This window comes from Amphiura filiformis, chromosome 12, assembly GCF_039555335.1.
Source record: "Amphiura filiformis chromosome 12, Afil_fr2py, whole genome shotgun sequence".
NCBI lineage: Eukaryota > Metazoa > Echinodermata > Ophiuroidea > Amphilepidida > Amphiuridae > Amphiura > Amphiura filiformis.
The window spans coordinates 13052010-13079549 of record NC_092639.1 but is presented as its reverse complement, the minus strand read 5'-3'; the positions used below and the strand labels follow the sequence as shown (position 1 = coordinate 13079549).

The window sequence follows — 27540 nt, the reverse complement described above, 5'->3', positions numbered from 1 at the left end:
TAATAAGGATGTCAAAATATTAGACCAAGAGAGCAGATGGTTTGAGAGAGGAGTCAAGGCAGCTATTTATGTGAAACGGTAGGAGCCTTCACTTAACAAGGGAGGCGGGCTACATCACAACTTGGTAGGAGCCTACTGTTCAATAATCAAGAAGATCCCTCAGAGGTTGAACTCAACTTTGACCTGTGACACAACAACATCCACTTTACATGAATTTTACTGTATATGCTTCTTATTTTTGCTTTTACCTTAATTCTCGCAATTCGTAAAACCATGTGCGGTCATTGGTTGCTTTTTGCCAGTCCAATTTTTTACCTCAAAGATCGACATCAGCGTTCTAGCCACTATTGGATTTTCATGAGAGTGTGATCGATATTAATGATGTTGAAAGAGTTGTAGAAAGGATCTTCTATAATTGTAAATTACTGTTTTAGTGTGAATTCGTGTGTAATATCAATATATTGACATTTAAACACACAATGATATATGGTATGGTGTTGTATTCATATTACAGGGGCTTTGGATGTTAACTTTTTCCCATGATACACTGCATATTTTGGCCTCTCCCTAGCAACCACTGAAGGCATATAATATTGTGAAATTTTGACGGAACCTTAATTTTATTAGGTCTTGTTTGATCAAATTGTGTTACATAATGCTTCTATGTATATCCTATACAGGCAAATCTTCCTTGGGTGTGAGCCTATTCAGACTAGTAGAGAAAGCGTCTGGTAAAATCATGATTGATGATATCGATATCAGCGCCATCGGTCTCTATGATCTACGCTCAAAACTAGCCATTATACCACAAGATCCTGTGTTGTTCATTGGAACTATTAGGTAAGATAATAGGGAGGGACTAGTCAGTTGCATAGCCAACAGAGTACCCCCTGACAGACAATGAAAGAGGAGAGTACTCCTCTGACAAAAAATGAAAGATAAAATCAGGAAGGCAAAGGAAAGGGGCATGGAGCCAGTTTCCCACCCAAAGTCAACCCGATCATGGGCCAAAATAGTGCAAAATACCAAATTTTTGTACCATCTCTGAAAAAAGCCAGTTATAAGTATATATTCTACCGATAATATTGAGTCACAATAATGCATATTTTTATTTTGCCCACTCCACCCTACTCCACTTATCAAGAATGCTGGCTATGCCCCTGGGGGCAGGATTGCTAATAAAAGAAAAACAGGTGTATGGGAAAATAATAGGGGTCCAGGAATTGCTGATAACAGGAAGACAAACAAGGTGAGGTGATGTGGGGGCACTTGTTGGACAAACTTGGCAAGGAATGACACTTTAACATTAATGAGAGTTGGGGGAGGGGAGCCATTGGGTGAAGTGCATTTTGTTATTCAGATGAGCGAGTAATTTGAAATTGATATGTTTTGCATGCTTGTGTAATTGTATAATTTTCTGATGGGGTGAAGTAGGGGTCCCAGGATTGCCAATAATGGAGCAGTCGTAGGGCAGTATATCCTTTGTGGTTGAAAATTGTAATCAAATTTTGCACAAGTTACAACGAGATGACAATGTTGATGATCAAAATGGATATAAAAAGAAGGATGAATATGATGGTGTGGGGCACGGTGGCTCAGTGGTTACGGCCTTGGACTCATAATCTGAGAGCTTGCTTGATGTGCATGGGTAAGGCGCTTTGCCTGGCTTGCCTCACCCCACCCAGGTGCAATGGGAAGCTGTTAGGGGTTGTCACTGTCGTTGTACTGATGAACCCTGCGCCAATTGTAGGCTGCAAACATGGTTCCGACATATTCTAATGACGGCGGAATAAATGTAAAGCACTTTTAGGCTGTTTACGGCATAAAGCGCTATATAAATATCTACATTTATTTTAATTTTTTAATTGTTATTTTAACATAATGCAGGTACAACTTGGACCCATTTATGCAGTATAGTGATGAAGAAATATGGAGTGCCTTAGAGAAAACATATATGAAAGATATGGTAAGATTATTAAGTTATTTAAGGGTAGACGAGGTATTGTTGGTCGAAGCAACTTTAAAATCGATTTTCATTATCTAGATCAATATATTATTGAAAATTAATATCTTGATGTTTTGCAAAAGTTCATTCTACAAATCGTATACTCTGCAAACTTGCTTAATTTATTGTTGTTAATGAGTTATGTATGTTTTACAAAAGTGTTGTTGTTTCAGCCCTCTTCACAACTTAACTCAAGAACCGCAGCACCTATAAAAGTATATCTGTGATATTTTAATTCTTCTACACGCTCGCTATGAATTGAGCAATGCCGTTTTTGCCAAAGCTCACTACCATTCGTAAAATGCTGCGAACTACCAAATCACAACAGTTTAAAATAATTAATAACCTTAAGGTGGTAAAATTATAGTGCATTGGTGACAAGTAAGATATGTGAGCCGCCACATCAAAACATACCTCTTGGAGGCTTTTTTTCAAAAGTGAGATTTCAACTTTATCAGAAAGTGTTAAAATTAAGCTTTAAAATGATACCTCATTACTGAATGTTTGCCTTACACATCACAGGATGTGATAAAAGACAAGGTTCAAATTTTCTTTTATTTCCTTTATAATTTCAAAGACATTTTACTTCATATCTTGAAACTATAAAAGCCCCGAAGAGGTATGTTTTGATGTGACGGCTCACATATGTATATTATAGGAGCAAGGACTACAACTACTGCACTGAAAATTTTATTTCAGCACAGGCAACAGTTGTGGAGTTACAGTAAAAAATGAGTGAAAACTAATATTTGATAAATAAATCGATAACTACTTGTCTTGAGTCACTGAAATTCCATTGTAGTAACTGGATTCCTTGCCCCTATAATATACATAACTTTTGTTACCAGTGTTTTATTAGTTTTTGAGAAAAATGCAAAAATAGTCGCAAATTTATCAAGGGGTGTGGTGGTACCACCTTAAAGGTGGAGGCACCATCACCTTAGTGACCTGTTTTTACTCTTAATTTTAACAAAAACTGCTGGTTTTGGAGTATCATGTCATTTGCGGCTCTGATGATAATTTTACATCACTATGCTGTCTGGCAAGCAACACCAGCGTTGACCAGCAGCATTTTGCCAATACATTGATCACATCATGCACTGCTTTGCACAATGCGGCAAATCGCTGGGAGTTAACTGCAAGTCAACAGGGTTCAATTTTTGAGCAATGAACAAAAGCGACAACACTGGTTTTCAGAGTCATGCCACTTAGTTTCGGTCCCAGCCGATTTGTGCTACTTCGTCACTGAACAAACCGTCTGGCAACAAATGTCTTTTCTGATTGGCCAATCATCATCATCATAAGATGTTAAGATAAAAATTTGCTGTCAGTCAGCACTGGACTTTGGTGCATGCAGCGGTTGATGGATGCGGTTACATAAATCCACACGATGTAGGTGATTATGCGCTGCGAGTCGCTGACATGAAAGGCGATATCAGACGGTTGGTGCCTCAGTGGCTGCTAAGCTAGCGTATATTTTGCGTTTGCGGTATCTACAAATAGCGGAGGGCCTATGATGTTTAGTGTCACTTACACAAGTCACGTCCTAAAGCCAATTGAAAACAGTTTTATTTAGAAATTCATAAACCAATCAGCGATCGTCATTTCACTGATTGTCACCTGACGGTTTGTTTAGTGACGGAGGAACACAAACCGGCTGGGACCAAGACAACATGCCATTAAAGTGGTATGCTGCTTGTGGTGGAAAAACAAGATATTGATGGTGATGTCAAAATCTTTATCTTTATACCATTTGTTGTTTTAAGGTAAGCAAGTTAGATAACCAGCTAGAAGCACCTGTGGTAGAGAATGGTGACAATTTCTCAGTCGGAGAGAGACAGTTACTCTGTATGGCTAGAGCAGTGCTACGTAAAAGCAAGGTATGTTTTACTGAGCCTGACTATAATTAATAACATTTGAAATTATAGGTGTCAAAAGATTTAGGGTGAATTTTTTTGTTTTGTGTGGTTTCTGGTGCTTTAATTTGACCATTATTGGCAAGAGAGCCATGGCAACTTAAGGAACAACCCAAAAGTTTGATGATGTCCCATAAAGGAAAGTGCTTTCATTAGGTGGCTGACCTGTCTGACCGTCCCTCCCGCCCTCCCTATAACATTAGTGTGAATTATTGAAAATTCCAACCTGAAAAGATCAACTTGGATGGATATTTTAACTAATTTTTTACAGAATTCTTACCCCCCCCCCCCCTAGCGAAAGGACTTGGAAAAATCTTCAAGACAAAATGTGCACCGCAAAACAGACATGTGTAGCAGCTTTAAGACATGCTATTTTTTGTTCCAAGTTTTGTGGGATGGCCCACATTGTTTGGGAATGGCCCACATGTTCCAAGTTTTGTGGGATTGGCCCACATTTTGCAAGTTGTTTGGGAATGACCCACATGTTGTTCCAAGTTGTTGAGAATAGCTCACATGTTCCAAGATGTTTGGGATTCCACAGACTGGAACACCTGTTGGTCTGTCCACAGATGGCCCGGGGTAACACTGCACACATGAGGACCTACAACCATGGCCAAAATGTGTTGGGACACTTATGGAAAACGTACACTATAGTATGACCTTATTTCCGTTATTATTAACGTGATAAAGTGGAGGTTTCTTTGGTGTCAAGCCTAAACACTTTCCTAACACCCAACCCCACCCCCCTCCCCACCAATCAATGTTGGGTGCCACTAGGCGCGTGTGACCAAAAAAAAAAAGTCGAATTCAACATTGATCGGGGAGTGGGGGCTTATTTACATTACCCTATCAAACCGTCCCAACACTTATGGCCAGCATTGTCTCTAAGGTACAAAAATCTAATTTTAAAATGTGTGTTTTGGCCCATATCTCCTCAACCATAGCTTGGATTTTCATCAAATTTTACATGAAAACGGAGAAACTATTTATCTTTTCACTTATATAAAAATTATTGCATTTTCCTCATGTGATTTAGGGATACGGTCACGTTTTATACGCAATATCATGTATTTTACAGTGCGTTCTGAACATTATTAGCCTATGCCAACTACGTTATTTTGCGTAAAATGACGCTTTTATTTTGAAAGAGTAGTGATTTAATCACCAGAAATACATGATATTTGTTGACAGGAATTGATTGAAGTCTTTTAAAAGAGTGATTTTGGGAAAAAAATACTTAAAATTAAAAAAAAAGCTAATTTTTAGAAGAAAAAAACAAAACTTTAATCATTTTCATCGTTTGCATCAAAAACGTATGTGGTATTTGCAACGAGTAGATCGCGTAAATATAATCATAGTCGGCAGGAGTAGGCTTAAATTACATTTTATGACTGAAATTTATTAAAGCGCTTTCAAAGAAACTTATAGTAAGTATAGAAAGTAAAATATAGGTAGACATACAGAAAAAAAAGAAGAATGGACATTGGCAAAAATTAATAGAACGACGAATATAATATGATGAAGGATATTGTAAAATAATAACAAAAAGAAAAGAAAAAGAAATGTAAATAAATTCAGGGGCTCGAACCCGTGTCCACTCGCCTGTGGCAGATGCAGTATCCATTGCGCCACAGAGCTGTGTAACTTCAACAGGCTTAAACTATAATATAATGCTATTCAACATGCATGTATATAAATATACGCTCTACACACGATATACAGTCCAAAAAATACACTTTTACGGCATTTGTTTCATTAACTGAATATTTATCATATAGCAGGTGTTGGCTGACATTGTGCTCCACATTTAGTTCAGTTTTTGTCCGGGATAAATGACTACGGGACAAAATCGACGGTATACACGCCTTTAAAGAGTAAAGAATTTTAATATAATATTACTTTCTTTTTCTTTTTACAAACGTATATCGCTCGCTTTTTGTCCCAAAATCATTTTACCCCGCCCAAAACTGAAATATATGTGGAGCACAAATGTCAGCCAACACCTGCTATATGATAAATATTCAGTTAATGAAACAAATGCCGTAAAAGTGTGATTTGTTTGAGTGTTTATCGTCAGTAGAGCGTATATTTATATACATGCATCTTGAATAGCATTATATTACAGTTTAAGCCTGTTAAAGTAATACAGCTCTGTGGTGCAATGGATACGGCATCTGCCACAGGCACAGTGGACACGGGTTCGAGCCCCTGAATTTATTTATATATCTTTTTCTTTTCTTTTTTGTTATTATTTTACAATATCCTTCATCATATCATATTCGTGCTCTATTAATTTTGCCAATGTCCGCCCTTCTTTTTTCTGTATTTTGTTGCTTCATTTGTGGTAGACTGCGTAAATTGGGAAAACAAGTGTGCATGGGTTCGATTCCTTTATTTGTTTTTTGATCACGAGATGTTGTGATAACTTTTATTTTCTTCTATAGCTGTAATGTAACATTTTAATTGGTGGAAACAATAATTTTCCATTTTAAAACCCAAGTTTTTGACAGTTAAAGTGACGAATAGTGAACTTAGACAGGGCCAAAATATCGTTTTAAGACATTTTAAGTGACCAGTCCCTAAATTTCAAATGTAGCCATCCAAAAATTTTTGGTAAAGCCACATGATAAGATCTCTAACTGCTCCAAATTTGGTGTCAATATCATATTTACTGTTTGAGTTATAAGCAAAAAACTGAAATTAGATGAGACTCAGTACACCGGTCGATCTTACCGTTTCCGATGTTGATTAAGATACTTCTTGCATCGATCCCGAGATGCGGAAAAAACCAATAGTCATTTTGTCCCACATAAATGAATAAATAACAAAAACCCCGATCCCCGAGTGGACTCACCCATCCGGTGACGTCACACACGATAATCATCCTTATCCTCCTCGGTTTCTAGATGAGATAGACGTGTGGATTTTTTCTTTACGAACACTGAGTATCATTACGAACCAGAGGACGGGATATACAGTTTGTTTGTTACACCTGAGGTAAAAACCAACCAGTATAGTACGCTAGGGAGATAGTTTTGTCGACATTTTTCGGCTAGAAAAGTGACAAAAACGATCCAAAAACTTAGCTTGTATGAGTGTTTCCGTTCGTATACGGGACACACGTTTTCAAAATGGCCGCCCTTAGGACCCTGGCTGAAATTTGATACACTTTTGATACACCACTTTTGATACGTATGAAAAATGTATGAAATAAAAGGCTTTGAATTGAACCCTCATTTCATACACTTTTATGTATCAAAACTGTATCAAATTAACATTGCATACACATTTTATACATATCAAAAGTGTATCAAATGCCAAGATAATGTATAAAAAAAGTATCAAATGAAATGTATCCTTTCATTTCATACATATTTGATACATAATTATATCAAAAGTGTATCAAATAAGTAACTGTATCAAATCAGGGTTCCAATTTAAACTGTATCAAATTAGCGTCAAATTTTTATCCTTTCATTTCATACACATTTCATACATAATTTATATCAAAATTTTATTAAATATGTTACTGTATCAAATGAGGGTTCCAATTTAAACTGTATCAAATTAGCATTGAAGTTTTTATCCTTTCATTTCATACACATTTCATTCATAATTTATATCAAACTTGTATTGAATATGTTACTGTATCAAATGAGGGTTCCAATTTAAACTGTATCAAATTAGCGCTCAAATTTTTATCCTTTCATTTCATACACATTTCATACATCATTTATATCAAAAGTGTATCGAATATGTTACTGTATCAAATGAGGGTTCCAATTTAAACTGTATCAAATTGGCATTGAAATTTTTATCCTTTCATTTCATACACATTTCATACATAATTTATATCAAAAGTGTATCGAATATGTTACTGTATCAAATGAGGGTTCCAATTTAAACTGTATCAAATTTTCGTTGAAATTTTTATCTTTTCATTTCATACACATTTCATACATCATTTATATCAAAAGTGTATTGAATATGTTACTGTATCAAATGAGGGTTCCAATTTAAACTGCATCAAATTTATGCTCAAATTTTTATCCTTTCATTTCATACACATTTCATACATAATTTATATCAAAAGTGTATCGAATATGTTACTGTATCAAATGAGGGTTCCAATTTAAACTGTATCAAATTTATGTTCAAATTTTTATCCTTTCATTTCATACACATTTCATACATAATTTATATCAAAAGTGTATCGAATATGTTACTGTATCAAATGAGGGTTCCAATTTAAACTGTATCAAATTTATGCTCAAATTTTTATCCTTTCATTTCATACATATTTCATACATAATTATATCAAAAGTGTATGAAATATGTAACTGTATCAAATCAGCGCTCCAATTTAAACTATCAAATTAACATTCAAATTTTTATCCTTTCATTTCATACACATTTCATACATAATTTATATCAAAAGTGTATCGAATATGTTACTGTATCAAATGAGGGTTCCAATTTAAACTGTATCAAATTTATGCTCAAATTTTTATCCTTTCATTTCATACACATTTCATACATCATTTATATCAAAAGTGTATCGAATATGTTACTGTATCAAATGAGGGTTCCAATTTAAACTGTATCAAATTTATGCTCAAATTTTTATCCTTTCATTTCATACACATTTCATACATAATTTATATCAAAAGTGTATCGAATATGTTACTGTATCAAATGAGGGTTCCAATTTAAACTGTATCAAATTTATGCTCAAATTTTTATCCTTTCATTTCATACATATTTCATACATAATTATATCCAAAGTGTATTAACTGTATCAAATCAGTGTTCCAATTTAAACTATCAAATTAACATTCAAATTTTTATCCTTTCATTTCATACACATTTCATACATAATTTATATCAAAAGTGTATCAATATGTTACTGTATCAAATGAGGGTTCCAATTTAAACTATTAAATTTGCGTTCAAATTTTTATATTTTCATTTTATACACATTTCATACATCATTTATATCAAAAGTGTATCGAATATGTTACTGTATCAAATGAGGGTTCCAATTTAAACTGTATCAAATTTATGCTCAATTTTTATCCTTTCATTTCATACACATTTCATACATAATTTATATCAAAAGTGTATCTGAATATGTTACTGTATCAAATGAGGGTTCCAATTTCAAACTGTATCAAATTTATCAAAAGTGTATGAAATTTTTATCCTTTCATTTAATACAAATTATTTCATACATAATTATATCAAAAGTGTATCGAAATATGTAAAATCTCCAATTTAAACTGTATCAAATCAGCGCTCAAATTTTTATCCAATTTTCAAACTGTATCAAATTACTGCGTGAGGGTTCCAATTTAAACTGTATCAAATTTTTTTATCCTTTCATTTCATACACATTTCATACATATTATATCAAAAGTATGAAATATAATTATATCAAAAGTGTATGAAATATGTCACTGTATCAAATCAGGGTTCCAATTTAAACTGTATCAAATTAGCGTTGAAATTTTTATACATAATTTATATCAAAAGTGTATCGAATATGTTACTGTATCAAATCAGGGTTCCAATTTAAACTGTATCAAATTAGCGTTCAAATTTTTATCCTTTCATTTCATGCACATTTCATACATAATTTATATCAAAAGTGTATCGAATATGTTACTGTATCAAGTGAGGGTTCCAATTTAAACTGTATCAAATTAGCGTTGAAATTTTTATCCTTTCATTTCATACACATTTCATACATAATTATATCAAAAGTGTATGAAATATGTAACTATATCAAATCAGCTGCCCAATTTAAACTGTATCAAATTAGCGCTCAAATTTTATCCTTTCATTTCATACACATTTCATACATAATTATATCAAAAGTGTATGAAATATGTAACTGTATCAAATCAGGGTTCCAATTTAAACTGTATCAAATTAGCGTTGAAATTTTTATCCTTTCATTTCATACACATTTCATACATAATTTATATCAAAAGTGTATAGAATATGTTACTGTATCAAATCAGCGTTCCAATTTAAACTGTATCAAATTAGCGTTCAAATTTTTATCCTTTCATTTCATACACATTTCATACATAATTTATATCAGAAGTGTATCGAATATGTTACTGTATCAAATCAGCGTTCCAATTTAAACTGTATCAAATTAGCGCTCAAATTTTTATCCTTTCATTTCATACACATTTCATACATAATTATATCAAAAGTGTATCAAATATGTCACTGTATGAAATCAGCGTTCCCATTTAAACTGTATCAAATTAGCATTGGAATTCTTATCCTTTCATTTTATACACATTTAATTATATCATATCATTATATCAAAATTGTATCAAATATGTCACTGTATCAAATCAGCGTATCCAATTCTAATGCTGGCCAGCGGGACCGGACCTCCCTATTTTTGATACATGCCATTTGATACACTTTTGATATTGTTTTTGATACACTTTTGATACAGTTTTTATACACTTTTGATAGTTTTTTGATACACTTTTGATACAGTTTTTTATACACTTTTGATACAGTTTTGATACACTTTTGATACAGTTTTTTATACACTTTTGATAGTTTTTCAAATTTCAAAATTGGTCCAATCAAGCTCAAATTCAAGAAGAATTATCCTTACATGATCTAAACATATTTGCAAACATTAATGACCCCAAAGTGAAGGGGTCAAAGGTCAAATTTTGAAATTAGTCTAATCAAGCTCAAATTCAACACTGCCCTCTACTGCTAATGCTGACCTCTAGCACTTTCCCCCATCACGGAGCAGCTCAATGCACTTTCCCCTATCAACGTTCAAAATTACAATGCAATAGGATAAACGTGTGAGAAAGTCTTGCAAAAAAGAAGCAAAACCCAACCAAAATGGAACATACATATATCAGAGGGCCTGCTTGGAATGCAGTGCTTGTCACTGAAGTTGTTACCCTCAATAAAGAGACAAAAAGGCTACCAATAACATCTACTATACAGGCATGTGCTATATTCATGCTTAATACATATACATTGAGGCCCTATATATACTATATAGTAAGCTTACCTTATCAGAACAAAGTCAGATATTTCCTCTTTAATCACAGTCCCTGATTACAACTACATTGTAACCTAATGTGCAGTCTACAAGCATGTTTGTATCTTCATCATGATAAATAAAACACCATAATTTGCTCTAAAATACAGTACATTTCCAAATGCAAATCCTGGTGTTAACTGCATACATGCCACATGGGCAAATTTGAAAATGATGAGTCATTATCTAGACATGTGATCAGTTATTGATACAGTTTTGATACACTACAAAAGGTCAGTTTATGAAAGCCCAATTTGATACACTTTTGATATACCTCTAGCCACCCAAAATAAACTAAGTCCAATTTAATACGCTTTTGATACACTAAAAACAGGCAAAGTCCAATTTAATACACTTTTGATACACTGTATGCAGCCAGAATTTGACTAAGTCCAATTTGATACACTTTTGATATACCTCTAGACACCAAAAATTAACTAAGTTCAATTTGATACACTTTACATACACTAAAAAACAGGCAAAGTCCAATTTAATACACTTTTGATACACTGTATGCAGCCAGAATTCGACTAAGTCCAATTTGATACACTTTTGATATACATCTAGCACCAAAAAGTTCACTTTGATACACTTTACATACACTAAAAAACTGCAAAGTTCAATTTGATACACTTTTGATACACCACAAGCATGGCCAAAATTAACTAAGTTCAAATTTGATACACTTTTGATACATTTTTGATACAGTTAGGTGGTATTTGATACAGTTTTGATACCTTATATTTTCAGTTGATACATTTTCAATACACCCTTTGTATATCAAAACTGTATTAAATTGCTGTTTGATACAGTTTTAATACACTTTGATACACTTTTGATACACTTCTTGCTGTATAGAATTTCTGCTAGGGGACGCCATTTTATTTTTGTTCTCACGTAAAACAACTATAGCAGACTAGTAAGTTACAATAGATGTTTGTACAGTACTGTGTATACATGTATGGTGAGTGATTATCGCTATGTTTATGGTGTGCTCTATCGTTATATCTTTCAGTACGCGTCTGATGACGAGTTACTGCTAAGAGTTCGGTGGGTTTCCGAAGGGACCAGCCTGACAAATCTATAGCAAAAGGTTTTCAGTTTTTTCATCCCTTTGTGCATATATTTTTATATCATACCACTACATCAGCGACAGCCACTGTGCGTGTGGGTCTGTTTATTGGGCTTGAGCTTGTGTTCGGGGTAGTGCTATACGCTCCCGATTACTACAATGTCCAGGCCTTGTCAATCATGCCCTTCCCTTGTGGCAGAGTGGGACCCGCATCCACTCTGCTACACCCACAGGGATTGCTCTAAATCGAATAAGTGTGCTTCTTTTTGCATAGGCTTATCGGACATCCACTTCGAGGATTTAGAAAGTAGCGCTCGTTTGGGTCTTCGACACAGACAGAAAACGAAGACCAAGAAACAGAAGCCTACAGGTAAGATTGATATGGTAGGTACTAGCGCCGGCGGCAAGGGCCACGCTAAGGTAACCTCTGGGGCTCCGGTCCCGGCAAGCAGGCGGACCCTCCGGGACTGCTAGCGAGCCCGAAGGCCTAGCAGCCAGCGAAAGCACTGACATAACGCCTAAGCTAGTAGCAGGCAGCAGGGCGGTACTTGCCCTAACAGGCGAGTACCAGTCTACCAGTGAGATCTCTAGCGAAGTTTCTCGCAGGTGGACACCCGCCTATTGCTGGCGAAACGAATCGGGGTCTAGCACCAGCGAAGTAGCCGGCGACGGACAGTATGCCAAGGGTACCCGGCTTGCCTGGGTTGAATCCTAGCATACAGCGTGCGAACGGACCTCCGGGCTTGCCTCGGCCGGTCTGTAGCACGCAGCGTGCCAGTGGAACCCCGGGCTTGCCTGGGTTGATCCACGGCACGCAGCACGCCTTTCGTTCCCCGCAAGGGTCGAATGAAAACGCGCATGGGTTTAGCAGAGACGATACCGGGCTAACGCCGGGTGTAGTCTTAGCAGAACCAACTGGGGTTGTCACACGGCAGCGTTCCATGGCGGGACCGCCGAGTGATGCCCTGGGCCTTGAATGGCTGCCGGCTGTCCTCCGGGACTGGCTAGCGGCTATACCGGGGATGGGCTCGCAGTCTCTCACGGGACAGCGACCCAAGGTGCAAACGGTGGCAGCTACCGAGACGAGCTACGGCTCGACTTCAGTGGTAGCCACTATGCACGCGCCCATAGCTGCCGCGAGGGGTCCGCCACACACAGCGACCTTGGGCGAGGCTCAAGAGGTTAGGGTAGGTAGTTTGAACAGCCTGGCTGATCAACAACCCACTTATGTCCTCGAGAGCCAGCAGAGCGTGGGTGATCCATTACAGTCAATGGGTCGATTACCCTCTTATGATCGATCACTATCTATTCAGCGGAGCATGGCTCCATTGATTGATACTACCTATTCAGGTAGCGAGGTGACTGATCGGGGGTATACACGCTCAGCTACCCGTGATACTAGGCAAGCTCCTTTTAGCTAAGGGACAGCCAGTATAGCGGGGTACCCATACACACGGCTTGATCCTCTAGCGGGGAACGCGGTGAGGCATGGGTACGGTGGTACGCAGCCGGGAGGCCTACCGGGCACCTACGCTACAACCACGCAGGTACCGCAGTACTGCGTCCTGGTTACCACAGTCTCTGTGGCAACAGGGGGGGGGAGGCGGTACTGGTACTGCCGTTCCATGGGGTTTCCCTGGTGGCGGATCCTTTCAGGGTCAGCTACCGACAGGGTATACCCAGTGGTATCCGCCTCAGGGTGGTTTCTTCCACGGTCTAGCACCGTGGCAAGTGCCGCCTAGCGATGGGCAAGCAGTACCACCAGCTGTTACCCAGGCTGGGCGGCGAGTGGCTAACCCTGATACAGCTCAGGGTAGGCCGCGCGCTGCTATGGCTAGGCGACAGCAGCGAGAGCGTCATGGATCCCGGGGTGCTATGGCTAGCATCTCGGGTCTGGCGGAGTACTCCCTCTTCTGCTGGTGTTCAGTTGGCTAGCCACACGGTGGCGACACCTCCCTGTCCACCTTCAGATGCCCGTCGTCAGATCTCTTCCTCATCAGAGAGTGAGTCAGAGTCTGAAGGCGAGGGAAAGGAGTCGGAAGATGAAACCAGTAGCGACTCACAGTCTGATGAGGCTGTGCAGGTAGCTTCAGGTATCCTTCCCCATACCTGCCAACTACTCCGATTTTCGCGGAGTCACTCCGATTTCCCGAGTTTTAAACCCCGAAAATCGGAGTACTCTGATTTTCTGGAAAAATTTAAAAAAAAATAAAAAATTTTTTTTTTTTTTTAATAATTTTTATTTTATTTCTTTTCCAAAGTTTTCGGTGACTTTAGAGAACCACTGGACCTATTCTGAAGTGCTAGGATCATTCACAGTTAATTTGAAAACAATTGGAAAAAAATTACAACAAAATTACAGTTTGTTATCCTTAATATGCAAACCACTAACTAATGTTTACCTCTTCATCTAGCACATATTATAAATGCATGGAAAACCAATGCATGTATAATAATGTGATAGATGAAGAGGTAAATGCTGACATTAGTTAGTGGTTTCATATTAAAGATAACAAACTGTAATTTATTTGTAATTTTTTTCCAATTTTTTCAAATTAACTGTGAATGATCCTAGCACTTCAGAATACGTCTAGTGGTTCTCCAAAGTCAACAAAAAATTTGACATGTTTTTTTAAATGTTTTTTTTTCTGAATTTCTAACTTTGTATTGTGCATCATATCAGTGTCCTATCAGTCAAGTAGCCCTTGTTATAAAGCCAAAAAATCGCTTCAATGAATGATCATTATGTACAAAAGTATAGGAAACTGCATTTTTAAAAGCACATTTTCTATGTGAAGGAAGCATATTTTTCAAACTTGTAAAAACAGGTCCTAGAATGTCTTCACATTTTTTCAAAGGTTGCAGTCATCAAATATGTGTTGAAATTGTTGCCAGATATGGAGTATAAATCCCTCCTCAAATGCAAACCTTCAGAATAGGTCTAGAGGGTCTCAAGTTGCCAAAAACTTTGAAAAAATTAAGAAAAAATGATTTTTTTTAAATTTTCACCTTTGTATTGTGCATCATATCAATGTCCTATCAGTCACATAGGCCTTGTTGTACAGCCAAAAAATTGCTTCAACGAATGATCGTTATGTACAAAAGTATAGGAAACTGCATTTTTAAAAGCACATTTTCTGTGTGAAGGAAGCATATTTTTCAAACTCATAAAAACAGGTCCTAGAATGTTTGTTCACATTTTTTTCAAAGGTTGTAGTCATCAAATATGTGTTGAAATTGTTGCTAGATATGGAGTATAAATCCCTCCTCAAAGTGTATAAAGCCTAGGGCTTCATTTTCACTGTGTTCTTTATTGTTGTTTTCTATAAAATGTGTCTTCTGTGAAGGGGGTTATAAGGGTTTTTACAGTGTAGAAGCCCTCTAGCTTTGGGGGGCTTCGCCCCCTCAACCCCCACCGGGGCTTTGCCCCTGGACCCCACCAGGGGCCCTTAGGCGGGCCCCTGGACCCCCCGCTGTCAGAGGCGATACTACTGCGCCGCCTTAGCCCCTCACGTTATCATGTACTCTGTTTTCTAGGTTTTCAATGTTGGCAGGTATGCTTCCCCCGCTGCCCCGTGAGGAACTCACTAGCAATGGTCTGCCTGCGGACACCGCTGAGGTGATGAGCCGTGTGGCCCAAGGTTTGGGCCTGGCTTTCTCTCAGGAGGAGTCCGTTCAGGAGGACCAGGGCATCTTTTCAGTAGGATGCCCAGCTAGCGCGTCCACACAAGGGTCGCCTCGCACTTGCATTCCCGGCGGACCTCAAGGGTAGGTTTCAGTGGGCTGTCAGGCTCGCTGGAGCTTCGACGCCGCGTGCTTGCACGCTTCCACTGCGTGTTTCGCAGGAGGACTACGAAACCTACCTCAGGGTCCCTGACATGGATCCAGACGTTGCCAAGCGCCTGCCGCTTGCGGCCAAGGCGCACGGGTCGTTCTCCCCCCAGTGGGAGGAGGAGCTAAAGCTCATCGATAAGCGAGCACGCTCGGTTATCAGAGTCTCTAGCGTCGCTACCACGCTTGCCGAGCACCTCGGTAGGAAGGTAGCGAACGACCACGGGCAACGCCGAACTTTCTTCCATGAGGTTAATCTGTTAGCGGTGCTAACAGCTAACCTCAACGAGAGTTCTATGGGCCTAGCCCATAGGATGTCATCTCGCCGCCGGAGAATGCCTGTCTGTCCCTCCAGTCAACTTATGGCTCCGACTTTGCTGAAGCAATGAAGAAGTCAGACTCGGTGGGACAGGGGCTACTCTTTGGACAGGCCTTTTAGCTACGGTAGAGGACCGGGCAAAGAAGGCCACCAATGAGAGCACTCTGAAGAAGTCAGAGGCTGCCCTGACCAAGGGAAGGGCAGTAAGGCGAAGAAGAAGCACAAGAAGAAGAAGTCTTCTAAGCGTTCTTCAGCGCCAGCTCCGGCTTCAGCAGGACGCGCACCACAGACTACACCCGAGCCCGAGGCTACTCCAGCACCTCCCAAAAAAACTGGGAAGCGCAAGAGTAGTGCTGGACCGGATGGCAAGCCCCCTAAGAAGAGCCGTTCTTCTAAGGGTGGCAAACCAGATCGGTCCTGAGGGCACGGCGGTCGACAGTCCATGCCGGCAGGTTTGACTTCCACAGGGGATTCCCCTGTGGGCGGCCGCTGTGCATTACGCCCAGAGATGGCATGCCATCTCACCGGGCGCCTGGGTATTGTCAGTGGTCAGTGGGGTTACAGGCTGGAATTTACCAGCCACCCTCGTGCGCCTGCACGATTCAGAGGTCCACGACGTAGTGCCGCCAGACGGCCCCCAGCGTCGGGCACTACTGTCGGAGGTCACTCAGCTTCTCACGAAGCAAGCGATTGTCCCGGTCTACCCCCCTTTCACCAAGGGGTTTTGGAGCACTTTTTTTCTGGCTCCAAAGAAGACCGGCGATTGAGGCCCATTCTGAACCTCAAGCCGTTGAACGAGTTCATCAGGCCCAAGAGGTTCAGAATGGAGACTCTCGCTTCGGTGCTAGCCTGCCCCATCAAGGGTATGTGGGCGGCATCGCTAGATCTCTCGGACGCATATCTGCATGTTCCGATCGCACCTCAAGATCAGAGGTTTCTACGCTTCAAGGTACAGGGTCAAACTTACCAGTTTCGATGCCTGCCACCGCCCCCAGAGTGTTTACACTCCTGGTCAGGGCGGTGGCAGCGTACCTGAAGCGCAGGGGAGTCAACATGTGTTGCTACCTGGGCGATTGGTTCATTTACGGACGCACCCGCTGGAGACACAGTGTCTCGTGGAGTTAGTAGTCCGTGACGGTGCGGGACCTGGGATTTCTGATCAACGCCAAGAAATCCAATTTGGTCCCGACATGAGACACCACTATTCTTAGGGGCCCAGATCAACCTCAAGGAGGGATCGCGGCGCCCTCACCCGAGAGGGTGACGAACATGGCGAGGTGTGCCCGACTCTTGGCCGAGTCAGAGGGGCACCCGCTGTGGCATGGATGAAGGTTTTGGGCCTTATGGCCAGTATGGTAGACCTCGTGCCGCACTGCCGCTTTCACATGAGGCCTATACAACTACACCTTCTAGCCTTTTACAGGCCCAGTCGTCACCCAATATCCCTCGCGGTTCGATGTCGGAGATCGCGCGAGAGGAACTCTGGTGGTGGACCCATCAGCCCAATTTGACTCAAGGTGTCAGGTTTCCTGCACCAGCGGTGCGCCACGTAGTGACGACCGACGCCACAAAGCTGGGCTGGGGGGCCACAGCCACGGGACTCAGTCTCGGCCCTATGGTCGGCCACGGAGACGGAGTTCCATATCAACCTTCTCGAACTTTGGGCAGTGGAGAGAACTCTCCAGCATTTCGAGAAGGTGATCGTGGATCTCATATCGTTGTCCAAACAGACAACACAACCGTGGTGGCCTACCTCAACAGACAAGGGGGCACCAGGTCACCACGGTTGTGCCTGCACGCACTACGCCTGATAGGGTGGTGCAAGGCCAGGCAGATTACGTTGAGAGCGATGCACATAGCGGGAGTCACCAACATCCTCGCGGACGATCTGTCACGAGGAAAGGTGTCGGGACCTACAGAATGGTCCCTTGCTCCGCAGGTCGCCCAGACGATCTTCGAGGTGATGTACCACCCTCGATAGATTTGTTCGCATCTCATCGAAATCATCAGCTGCCGGTGTACTGCTCGAGGGTCGCAGACCCACAGGCATTCGCCGTGGACGCTCTGTCCGTAGACTGGGGAGGAATGACTGCTTACGCTTTCCCCCCGATCTCACTGCTTGCAAGGGTGGTGACCAAGATCGGGAGGGAGGATTGCAACGTCATTCTGATAGCACCGTTCTGGCCGAAACACCTGTGGTTTCGACCGATGGTGGATCTACTAGCGGCACAGCCGCGAGTACTCCCCGAGTTACCAAATCTACTCCGGATGCCCGGAGGAGAGGTACCAAGTCTACCACTAGAGCACCTGCAGTTAGCTGCATGGCCCTTATCAGGGAATGTGCGGCGGAGGGAGGCTTTTCATCAGACGCTGCTTCTCTCATCGCCGGGGGTAGACGCGAGTCTACCCTCCGTGACGATAGTCAGCGCTTGGCTCCCTACTACGCATGGTGCGATGAGAGAAATACATCTCCCACTAGAGCCCCTGTGCCTCTAGTGGCAGATTTTCTGACAGAAAAGTTCAGGTCAGGACTTCAGCAGGCAACGATAGCCAACTACAAGTCAGCCATTCTCTCGATTCATCGGGATTTGAAGACGGGTCGACTATCAATTCAGATGGGTCCCTAAGTCTTCTTCTCGACGGTATGTTCAACGAGCGCCGCCGAAAGGAAGGTGGTCCTCCATGGGACCTCAACACAGTCTTGGAGTATATTAAGGGTCCCCTTTGAGCCCCTGTCAAAAGCGACCCTTAAATACGCCACTCTTAAGGCGGCCTTTCTTCTGGCGTTGGCTTCGGGACGGCGCTGCTCGGAGTTGCACGCAGTCTCGAAGTCAGCCTCCGTATTTACTAACAACGGAGCGACGCTGTTTCTTCGCCCGGATTTCCTTGCAAAAAATGAGCGGCAAGTACATTCCGACACTCGCCCTCTTCCTACCCAGTATTGGGCAGGGTTAGTCAATAGCCGAAGACAGGTTGTGGTGCCCGGTGAGGCGCTACAGCACTACCTTGGCGAACACAAACCTTAAGAGGGGCTCATGACCGCTTATTTATCACCCACGCAGAACCGCACGGTCCAGCCGCTAAGCAGACTCTGGCACGGTGGCTGGTCCAGGTGTTGGTGGACTCGGGCGACAAAGAGCGCTTCGCCCCAAGGCCCACTCAACCAGATCTATCTCATCATCGTGGGCCTACCATAGGGGGGTCCCCATTGAAGAGATTTGTCAGGCTGTGTCCTGGAAGAACCCGTCGTCCTTTTCCACGGTTTACTACAAAAACGTAAACCAACGACCAGGCGATAAGTTCACCAGGGCTGTTCTTGGGAGATAACATGGTGGTTGGGTATCAGGTGTTTTATGGACAATCAGAATTCCAACATGGTAAGAACCAGTGTTTCTATTCTTAACCACTGCACTTTCAGTTCAGGGTTTTTGTCTGTTCACGTAGTCTTTCTGTTTCCGGCCGTGAGGGGGGGGAAATAGTTTGACCTCGCGATTACCATGCTACCCACTCCCGATCCTTATCAGATGCTGGCCAATCTTGTACCTCCATCCGTCGGTTACTTGCTAGATCGATCTTTCAGATGTTGATGCAAGAAGTATCTTAATCAACATCGAAGCGGTAAGATCGACCGGTGTACTGAGTCTAGTCCCAAACAAAAATGTTTGGTAGACTCATAACCGTGCGATCTTACCTTTCGATATTGATTATCCGACCCCGCCGCCCCTACAAGTTTGGCGAGTAGGGGCTGCCCAAGTCGGATAAGGGATGATTATCGTGTGTGACGTCACCGGATGGGTGAGTCCACTCGGGGGATCGGGGGTTTTTTGTTATTTATTCATTTATGTGGGACAAAATGACTATTGGTTTTTTCCGCATCTCGGGATCGATGCAAGAAGTATCTTAATCAACATCGGAAAGGTAAGATCGCACCGGTTATGAGTCTACCAAACATTTTTGTTTGGGACTATTTTTTTTCAACTTTTCAAATACAACCATGGCCAAAATGTGTTGGGACACTTATGGAAAACGTACACTATAGTATGACCTTATTTCCGTTATTATTAACGTGATAAAGTGGAGGTTTCTTTGGTGTCAAGCCTAAACACTTTCCTAACACCCCAACCCTCCCCCTTCCCCACCAATCAATGTTGGGTGCCACTAGGCGCGTGTGACCAAAAAAGTCGAATTCAACATTGATCGGGGGAGTGGGGGGCTTATTTACATTACCCTATCAAACCGTCCCAACACTTATGGCCAGCATTGTAGCTGAATTCAACGATTCTGCTTGTAACTGCGTCAACTATTGGCTCGGGTGCATATGACCCTGCGCTTGGACACGCTAAGAAGAAGAAGCCCACATGTTCCAAATTGTTTGGGATTGGCCCACATGTTCCAAGTTTGTGGGGAATGACCCACATGTTCCAAGTTGTATGGGAATGGCCCACATGCTTATTTTTGTATCTTTATGCTGATCTTATTCACAGATTTTAATGTTAGATGAGGCCACAGCTGCAATAGACACAGAGACTGACAGTTTAGTGCAATCAACAATACGAGAGGCTTTCAGTGACTGTACACTGCTGACTATAGCACACAGGCTGCAGACAGTACTAGATTCAGACAAAATTATGGTCATCGATGATGGAAAGGTTTGTTGGTAGCTAAATTATTCTACTTCAAAAACATCCTTTTTTGTCTGGCCTGAACTTTATTTAGAAAGAGACTTTACAGTCAGTCTGTATATGTAGGCGGGTGGGGATGTGTATGTATGTATGTATAATGTGCTGATTTGAATAAAGTTTTGTCAAAACTTTCAGTCATGATCGAGGAGTGACACACATTGGCGACATATGCGTTGGAATTACATTTCGATTTTCTTTGCTTTACCTCAGTTGTTCGGCTTAAAATTAAAAGGGGACATATTGGCTATAGTAAAAACTAACATTTTGTGGAAAAGAAATAAAAATCTTATTTTTTATGGAAATGTTACAGCACAACTTTAATTTGCACGCCTATGATATGACATCTTGGCATTCTTGGAAGCCATGGGTACACCCCGTCAGTATGAAACCCCATCAGTCCGAACCACTGCTAGTCTGAATTTTAAGCTTACCTAACGCTAACCCTAAACCCAATTCTTAACCTAACCCTAACCCTAAACCTAACCCTTACCCTAACCCTAAAAATGTGGACTAGCAGCGGTTCGCCGGTTCGGACTGACGGTGTTTCGGACTGACGGGGAGATCCATGGCTTTCTAAGCAAACCAAAGCAAGCCAATAACTTTGCTACAAACTTTACCGTAGGTCAACCACAGGTGTTTCCTTTGTGTAAGATATTCATGAGTTAGATAGTGTGAGGGACTCCATTAAAAGCAGCTTATGGAATAAAGCTGTATAATCCTTCAGTAACAGATTTCTGTTCTGGGCTAATTCCATAATGCAATTTAACGCATACGATATCTTTTTATTTATTTATAACATTCGGCCGAAGCCAGGCTAAGCCCAATAGTGCTCAGAGGCAACTAAATTCAAGGGATGCCATCCGGATATGATGGGACAGGGATATGGGAAGAGGTCCATTTTTAGATGCAGGAGGAAAACCGGAGCACCCGGAGAAAAACCTGCAAGGACAAGCATGGATCGGCAACCAAACTCATATGTGGCACCGCAGGAAATTGAACCACCCAGCTGAAAAAAAATGTTTAGTCACAACTTTGGTGATGCAATGTAACACATCCGCGGCAGGCTTACTGTTACAATTTGTATTAACTTTCTTTTTTGTTCTTATCATCTTTCCACAGATTGCAGAATTTGACACCCCATCCAATCTTCTTGCCGATTCTAATTCACTTTTTAGCATCATGGTAGCTAACATGACGAGGAACAAGGAGCCAAAAGACACAGGTGACACAGCATCACAGGAAGGGAATTGACAACAGACACCTGTTTTCGTTTCAAGGAATGGCCAACGGGCTGTTCCGTTTAAAACCCACACTAACCCTGTGGAAGATTTATATTGAAGTCTGCCACAGAGGGAGTATCAATTTTGAATAGAATAGACAGTTGGGTAGCTTGCATATGAAATACTCACTCCAGTTGTGGAAGATATTTGTAAAGCCAAAATACAGGGGGAGTATGGGTTTCAAAATGATTGACTTTGACCAATTACATTTGAAATACATACTCCCTCTGTGGAAGATATTTTCAAAATCTTCCACAGGGGGAGTGTGCATTTCAACTGGAATAACCCAATAACAGCTCAAGCAAGTCATATCCTGTGATGGTGCAAGAGATACGTACCATGTGTTGCAGTGTACATGTATTCCAAGCAGGCATGTCGCTATGATTTTTTGGTTATTTTATTTTTATTTATTCTCTGGATAACCCAAGAAAGCTTATTTCCATTGGGGTCCATTTGAACACTGGTACTGGTTGGGAACAGTTAAGGGTAAACACCCTACTCTTTTCTAAACTTGCTGCAAGATACATGTACATGTACAGGTATGGCTCTCTGTACACAGGACCAACGGCTTAATATCCCCTCGGAAAGACGGGGTACTTTATTTATTTATTTATTTATTATTTAACCTGGGGTGACCAATCAATGCACTGGCACTGTTCTCCATTGGTTCCCATGTGTTTTCATGATTTTTTAACCCAATTCTAAATGAACCATGGAGAAAGTCCGAATTTAATCTACAGAGGTTGCCAATTTATTTCAAACATTTTTTCCTCAAGTCAATATCCCAGCAAATCTGCACCACCGGGAATTGAGCCTGAGACCTCATGCACTAACTATTAGGCCATGCTCTCTTCCCGGACCTCATGCACTGTAGTGTTGTAGGTTACTAGATTATGGTGCAGAGTGTCAAGAAATCATCTAGATCTTTGCACATCATATGGTTGCATTTATTACTCCTTATTCTAGAAAAATACAGCACTTATTTTTTGGGATTAAAAAATATCCTGTTTTGCGAAATGAAACGCAACTAAATCCTGTTAGTTCTAACTGGCAATATTAGTCAAATTTTGATATATGATCAATTTTTGGAAATAAGGACCAAAAATCATACATTTTTAGGGCATTTTTCATATACTGTGACAATCAAACAAGTACAAAGACTTGTATTAAGGTTATGCATTCTGATATTTGGAAAACACATTTTCTAATATCTTTTATAACAAATTATCAAAATTTACATAAAACACTTCAAGTATTAGTGGTCATAATTTTGTCATTTTTATTTCCTATTACAATCTCAATAGTAACAAAAGACACCATATTGGTTGTTGGGTGCCTGGGTTTGGTGTTTCCAGAACATAAATTGAATGGTCAGATTTCCCTAGCAACGGAAAAAAACACAGCATTTTACATTTAAAAAGCAGAAAAGTTGCCACTCTGATGTAAACATTATAAATGCATCCCAAAAAGAAAGTATCCAGTTTGATTTTGGACCATAAATCAAAGATGGGGTCTTAGATCAAGACCTACAAAAAGCATGGTACATATGAATTTATTCCGCACAGTTTGATACCTCATTTGTCCAAATCGATGCAGAATTGATGACACAGTGACCTTTTAAATGCAATCACCTCAATTTTAAAAGTTGCAGTAATCCCTATTGATGTGGTTTTTCTGCTTCTCAAGATTCTTCATAAAGGTATACAATAACAGACGGTATAAGACCCGGTGTCGTCACTTAACATTCAAAGGCGTAACGCATGATCGTTCCCTAAGTCAAAAATACCCCCCTATTTTGCGCGGTTTCAAGAACATTTTCGTAATTTTTACCCCTATTTTACACAAAACGGGTACAAATTAGCCTTACAAAATACCCTATTTTTTGCATTTCAAGTACACTTTTACAAAAGTACCCCTTTTTTAACATTTCAAGAACACACACAAAAACACTTGTTCTGATTCATTGTCTTTTCTGAGGAGAACTCTGTTGTCCTTTTAATATATAAATGAGGAAAATAACAGAAAAATATATACAAATACATGCAATAGGATGCATCATGTGTTTTTTATGATCAGTTATCAACAATGTAATCTTTCCTCTCGATTTTTTTTTTTGCAAAATAAAGCTTGAATGTGACCAATACATAAACTGCACTGACAAAAATTACGAACTCTGGCAATTGCCACGAATTCCCTCACTCAAACCACTATCAGCCCCATCTTTAGATATTTTCAAGAAAAACCTCCAGCTTACCGGTCACCAAATAGTTAGCGATTTGCGGTTTTCGCCCTGCTGACTACAACTTCAGAAGGTTCAGAAGGAACGATTCCTTTATGATCAGGTGCCATTTCGAAAAGTTTGTGGCCCGGTTTGTGGGTACCCAGTTTGTCAAGGCTCCGGAGGCCGGGCACGTCATTAATAAAGCCGATGAAAAAAGTCCCATGGAATCAGCGGCCAAACTAGGTAAGTCCCCAGTGACGTAGGTGGTGTAAACAAACCATGAAACAAATAAAACCGAGTCGAGCGTGTTGCTGAATATTTAGGCCGGGATATTAGGAAGGCAAAAAAGTTTCACCACTGTGAAATCCGGGAGTAAATTGAGCGAGAAATGGTAAGATTTCTTGGGATTTCAACATTATCATGATCCACAAAAATATACCGTACCCTATTTTTTAATTTCGAGTACACCGTCGTCAAAAACAGCCCTATTTTTTAAACATCGCGAACATAAAATGTTCGCGAACATAGTTTAAAAATAACCCCTTTTTTCGCGAAATTGGGAACGATCATGCGTACACATAGTCAATGTTGAGTGACGACACCGGGGTATAAGACTGCTTCATGTGCTCTTTTACTCCTTCAATGTTTTACCATTCACTCTTCACAGTCGATATCTGGTATGTCCTCCTGCTGCATCAATGACTGCTAGCCAGACATCTACAGCGCATGCTTTTAGCGAGACGTCTGATGCGCCCTGGCCTTGATCTATCGCTGCTCATATTGAGCATGTTGAGTAGCAGGACCAAATCAATAGAAATTTACTGCAACTTTTAAAATTGAGGCGATTGCATTCAAAAGATCATTGTGTTATCAATTCTGCATCGATTTAGACAAATGAGGTATCAAAATGTGCGGAATAAATTTATCGGTAACATACTTTTGGTAGGTCTTGATTTAAGACCCCATCTTTGACTTATGGACCAAAATCAAACTGGATACTTTCTTTTTGGGATGCGTTTATTTACATTTTGATTGTACAAATGTATATGCGTGAGTCTAATGCAGGGATTTATCATTCATACAGTAGATTTTGCGTGCTCAGTGCCAGAAGTGGGCAAGTGCAATAGCTGCCATGTGTAGCTGCCATGTCAAATGTTTACAGGGCAGCTACTACAGTTACCCACTTCTGGCACTGAGCAGTCAATTTTAAAAGATTTCAGTGTGTGTAAAGTATAATCTATTTTTAGAAATAAGAGTATAATGATCTTATTTAATAACCATGTATTGTTAAGAAAGCAGATTTTCCACTAGTTTGGCGGCGTAACTGTCTTTCAGAATTCTAAGTGTGTGTAAATATAGTCATCTATTTTAAATAAGAGTATAATCTTATTAAGTAAGCAGTTTTGTGATAAGATTTCCCCATATTTTAGGGTGTTTGACATAATTTTTTAAAACTTGTGACCAAATCAATTCAACAGTAAATTTTCAGCAAATTAAGTGTTTGTTTTAATACATCCCATGTGTGTGATTTAAGCAAGACCAATTGTGATGCAATCAAGCAAAATGAGTCGGATGTCGGGCATATTGATTTTGAGATATAGCCAATAATAATATTCAACTTCCTTTTTATTTTATTGTTCTGAGCAACACTAAAATGGTCATATCTCTGGAACCGTAACCCAAATTATAACTGGGTTTTCAGTAAAATAAAGCTCTGAGAATGACTTATGTAATATAATTGAAAACTAAATTTTGATTTTGATTGACATCAGACTCATTTTGCTTGATCACATCACAATTGGTCCAATATTTAATGCAATAAAAGTGCCTTTCATCATTTTATTCAGCTGTCTCAAATTTGTGAATAGAGAGTAGATGTGAATGTTTGACATGATCGTCCATGCACAACAACCCAAGTGTAAAGTTGCAATTTTTAGATTTTGAATTATAATCTGTTCCAATTCCAGTGAATGTTGATTCATGTATGCTGCCAGATAGAGGGTCCCTCAGATATGATTATTTGCCCGTGATTTGGGCTGAGATTTTTGGCAACCCTGCATTTTGTTAATTAATGTTGTTGGTGTTGACAAAACAAGTAACTATTTGATAATTTGCAGCAAAATTTCAGGGAAATCAGTGTTTATTTTAATACATTCCATGTGTGTGTGACTTAAGCAAGACCAAATATTAATCCAATATTTGATGCAACAAAAGACAGTGCCTTTTATCATTTCAGTGCAAGATGTTTTCTTAAAAGAAAACTTATATTTTTAAAATATATATATTTTTAAGAATTCTTAAAAATATGATAAAGACTTTCAACAATAGTATACAAATATATACTGCCATGAGTATAATCTTATTATATCTGGTTAAAACTATGGGCCCAAGATGAGATCAACAGTACAATTGATCTCAAGCTTGAAAAAAGGCAATATTTGTTTTATATACTTCATTAAAGGAGTATTTCATGATCCTAGCATCCTCTTTTTATGACATTTTCAGTACATATCCACGAAAAAAGCCTATTCCCAAAATTTCAGTTGATTCCGATTTTGCGTTTATGCGAGTTATGCATGATTATGTGTATTACACTGCTCCATAGACAATGCGTTGTAATTTCGTTCTGGTGCACCAGAACGAAATTCAAATTTCACGATATCTTTGCAAAACGAATTAATCTGCAAGAAATATTTTGTACATAAACATTATGTAGCCAGAGGTTTCCAGTGATATGAAAATCTCAACTTTTTTTGAGAAAAGTGGGGGGATGAGGCTGTGGATCACGAAATGCCCCTTTAATATATTCTTTGATCATTGATTGGTTAAAAGAAAGTTATTCGACATTCAGACTCCCCGGCTTCTATCCTGAGTGAACAGCACAACCAATTTAAGCACAACCTATATTTTGCTATTCAAAAAAATTGAATAGGCTAAAATTGGGATAACCAATTACAGCAGTGCAAGAATCATGCTATGGAAGTTGCGTGTGCGTGAACTGTTCCGTCACATGGTCAAAAGTACTATTTGTGACTTGGAGGTACTATTTACGGCTCATTCGGGACATTGAAAATATATTGAAATGAGGTATAGCAGGTCTTGGAATTTAAAAAAAAATCGA

At 40.1% G+C, this 27540-nt stretch overlaps 1 protein-coding gene across 1 annotated transcript in view; it reads left to right on the top strand.

Annotated features, from left to right (window-relative positions):
* Positions 1–23191, top strand: part of LOC140166635 (ATP-binding cassette sub-family C member 5-like) — a 61862-nt gene extending 38671 nt beyond the window's left edge. Inside the window, 5 exon segments of the mRNA XM_072190135.1 lie at positions 681–840; positions 1888–1966; positions 3772–3885; positions 20721–20885; positions 22038–23191. Of these exon segments, the coding sequence (XP_072046236.1) occupies positions 681–840; positions 1888–1966; positions 3772–3885; positions 20721–20885; positions 22038–22169 (650 nt within the window). The 3' untranslated portion in view covers positions 22170–23191.
* Positions 23192–27540: the final 4349 nt, after the last annotated feature.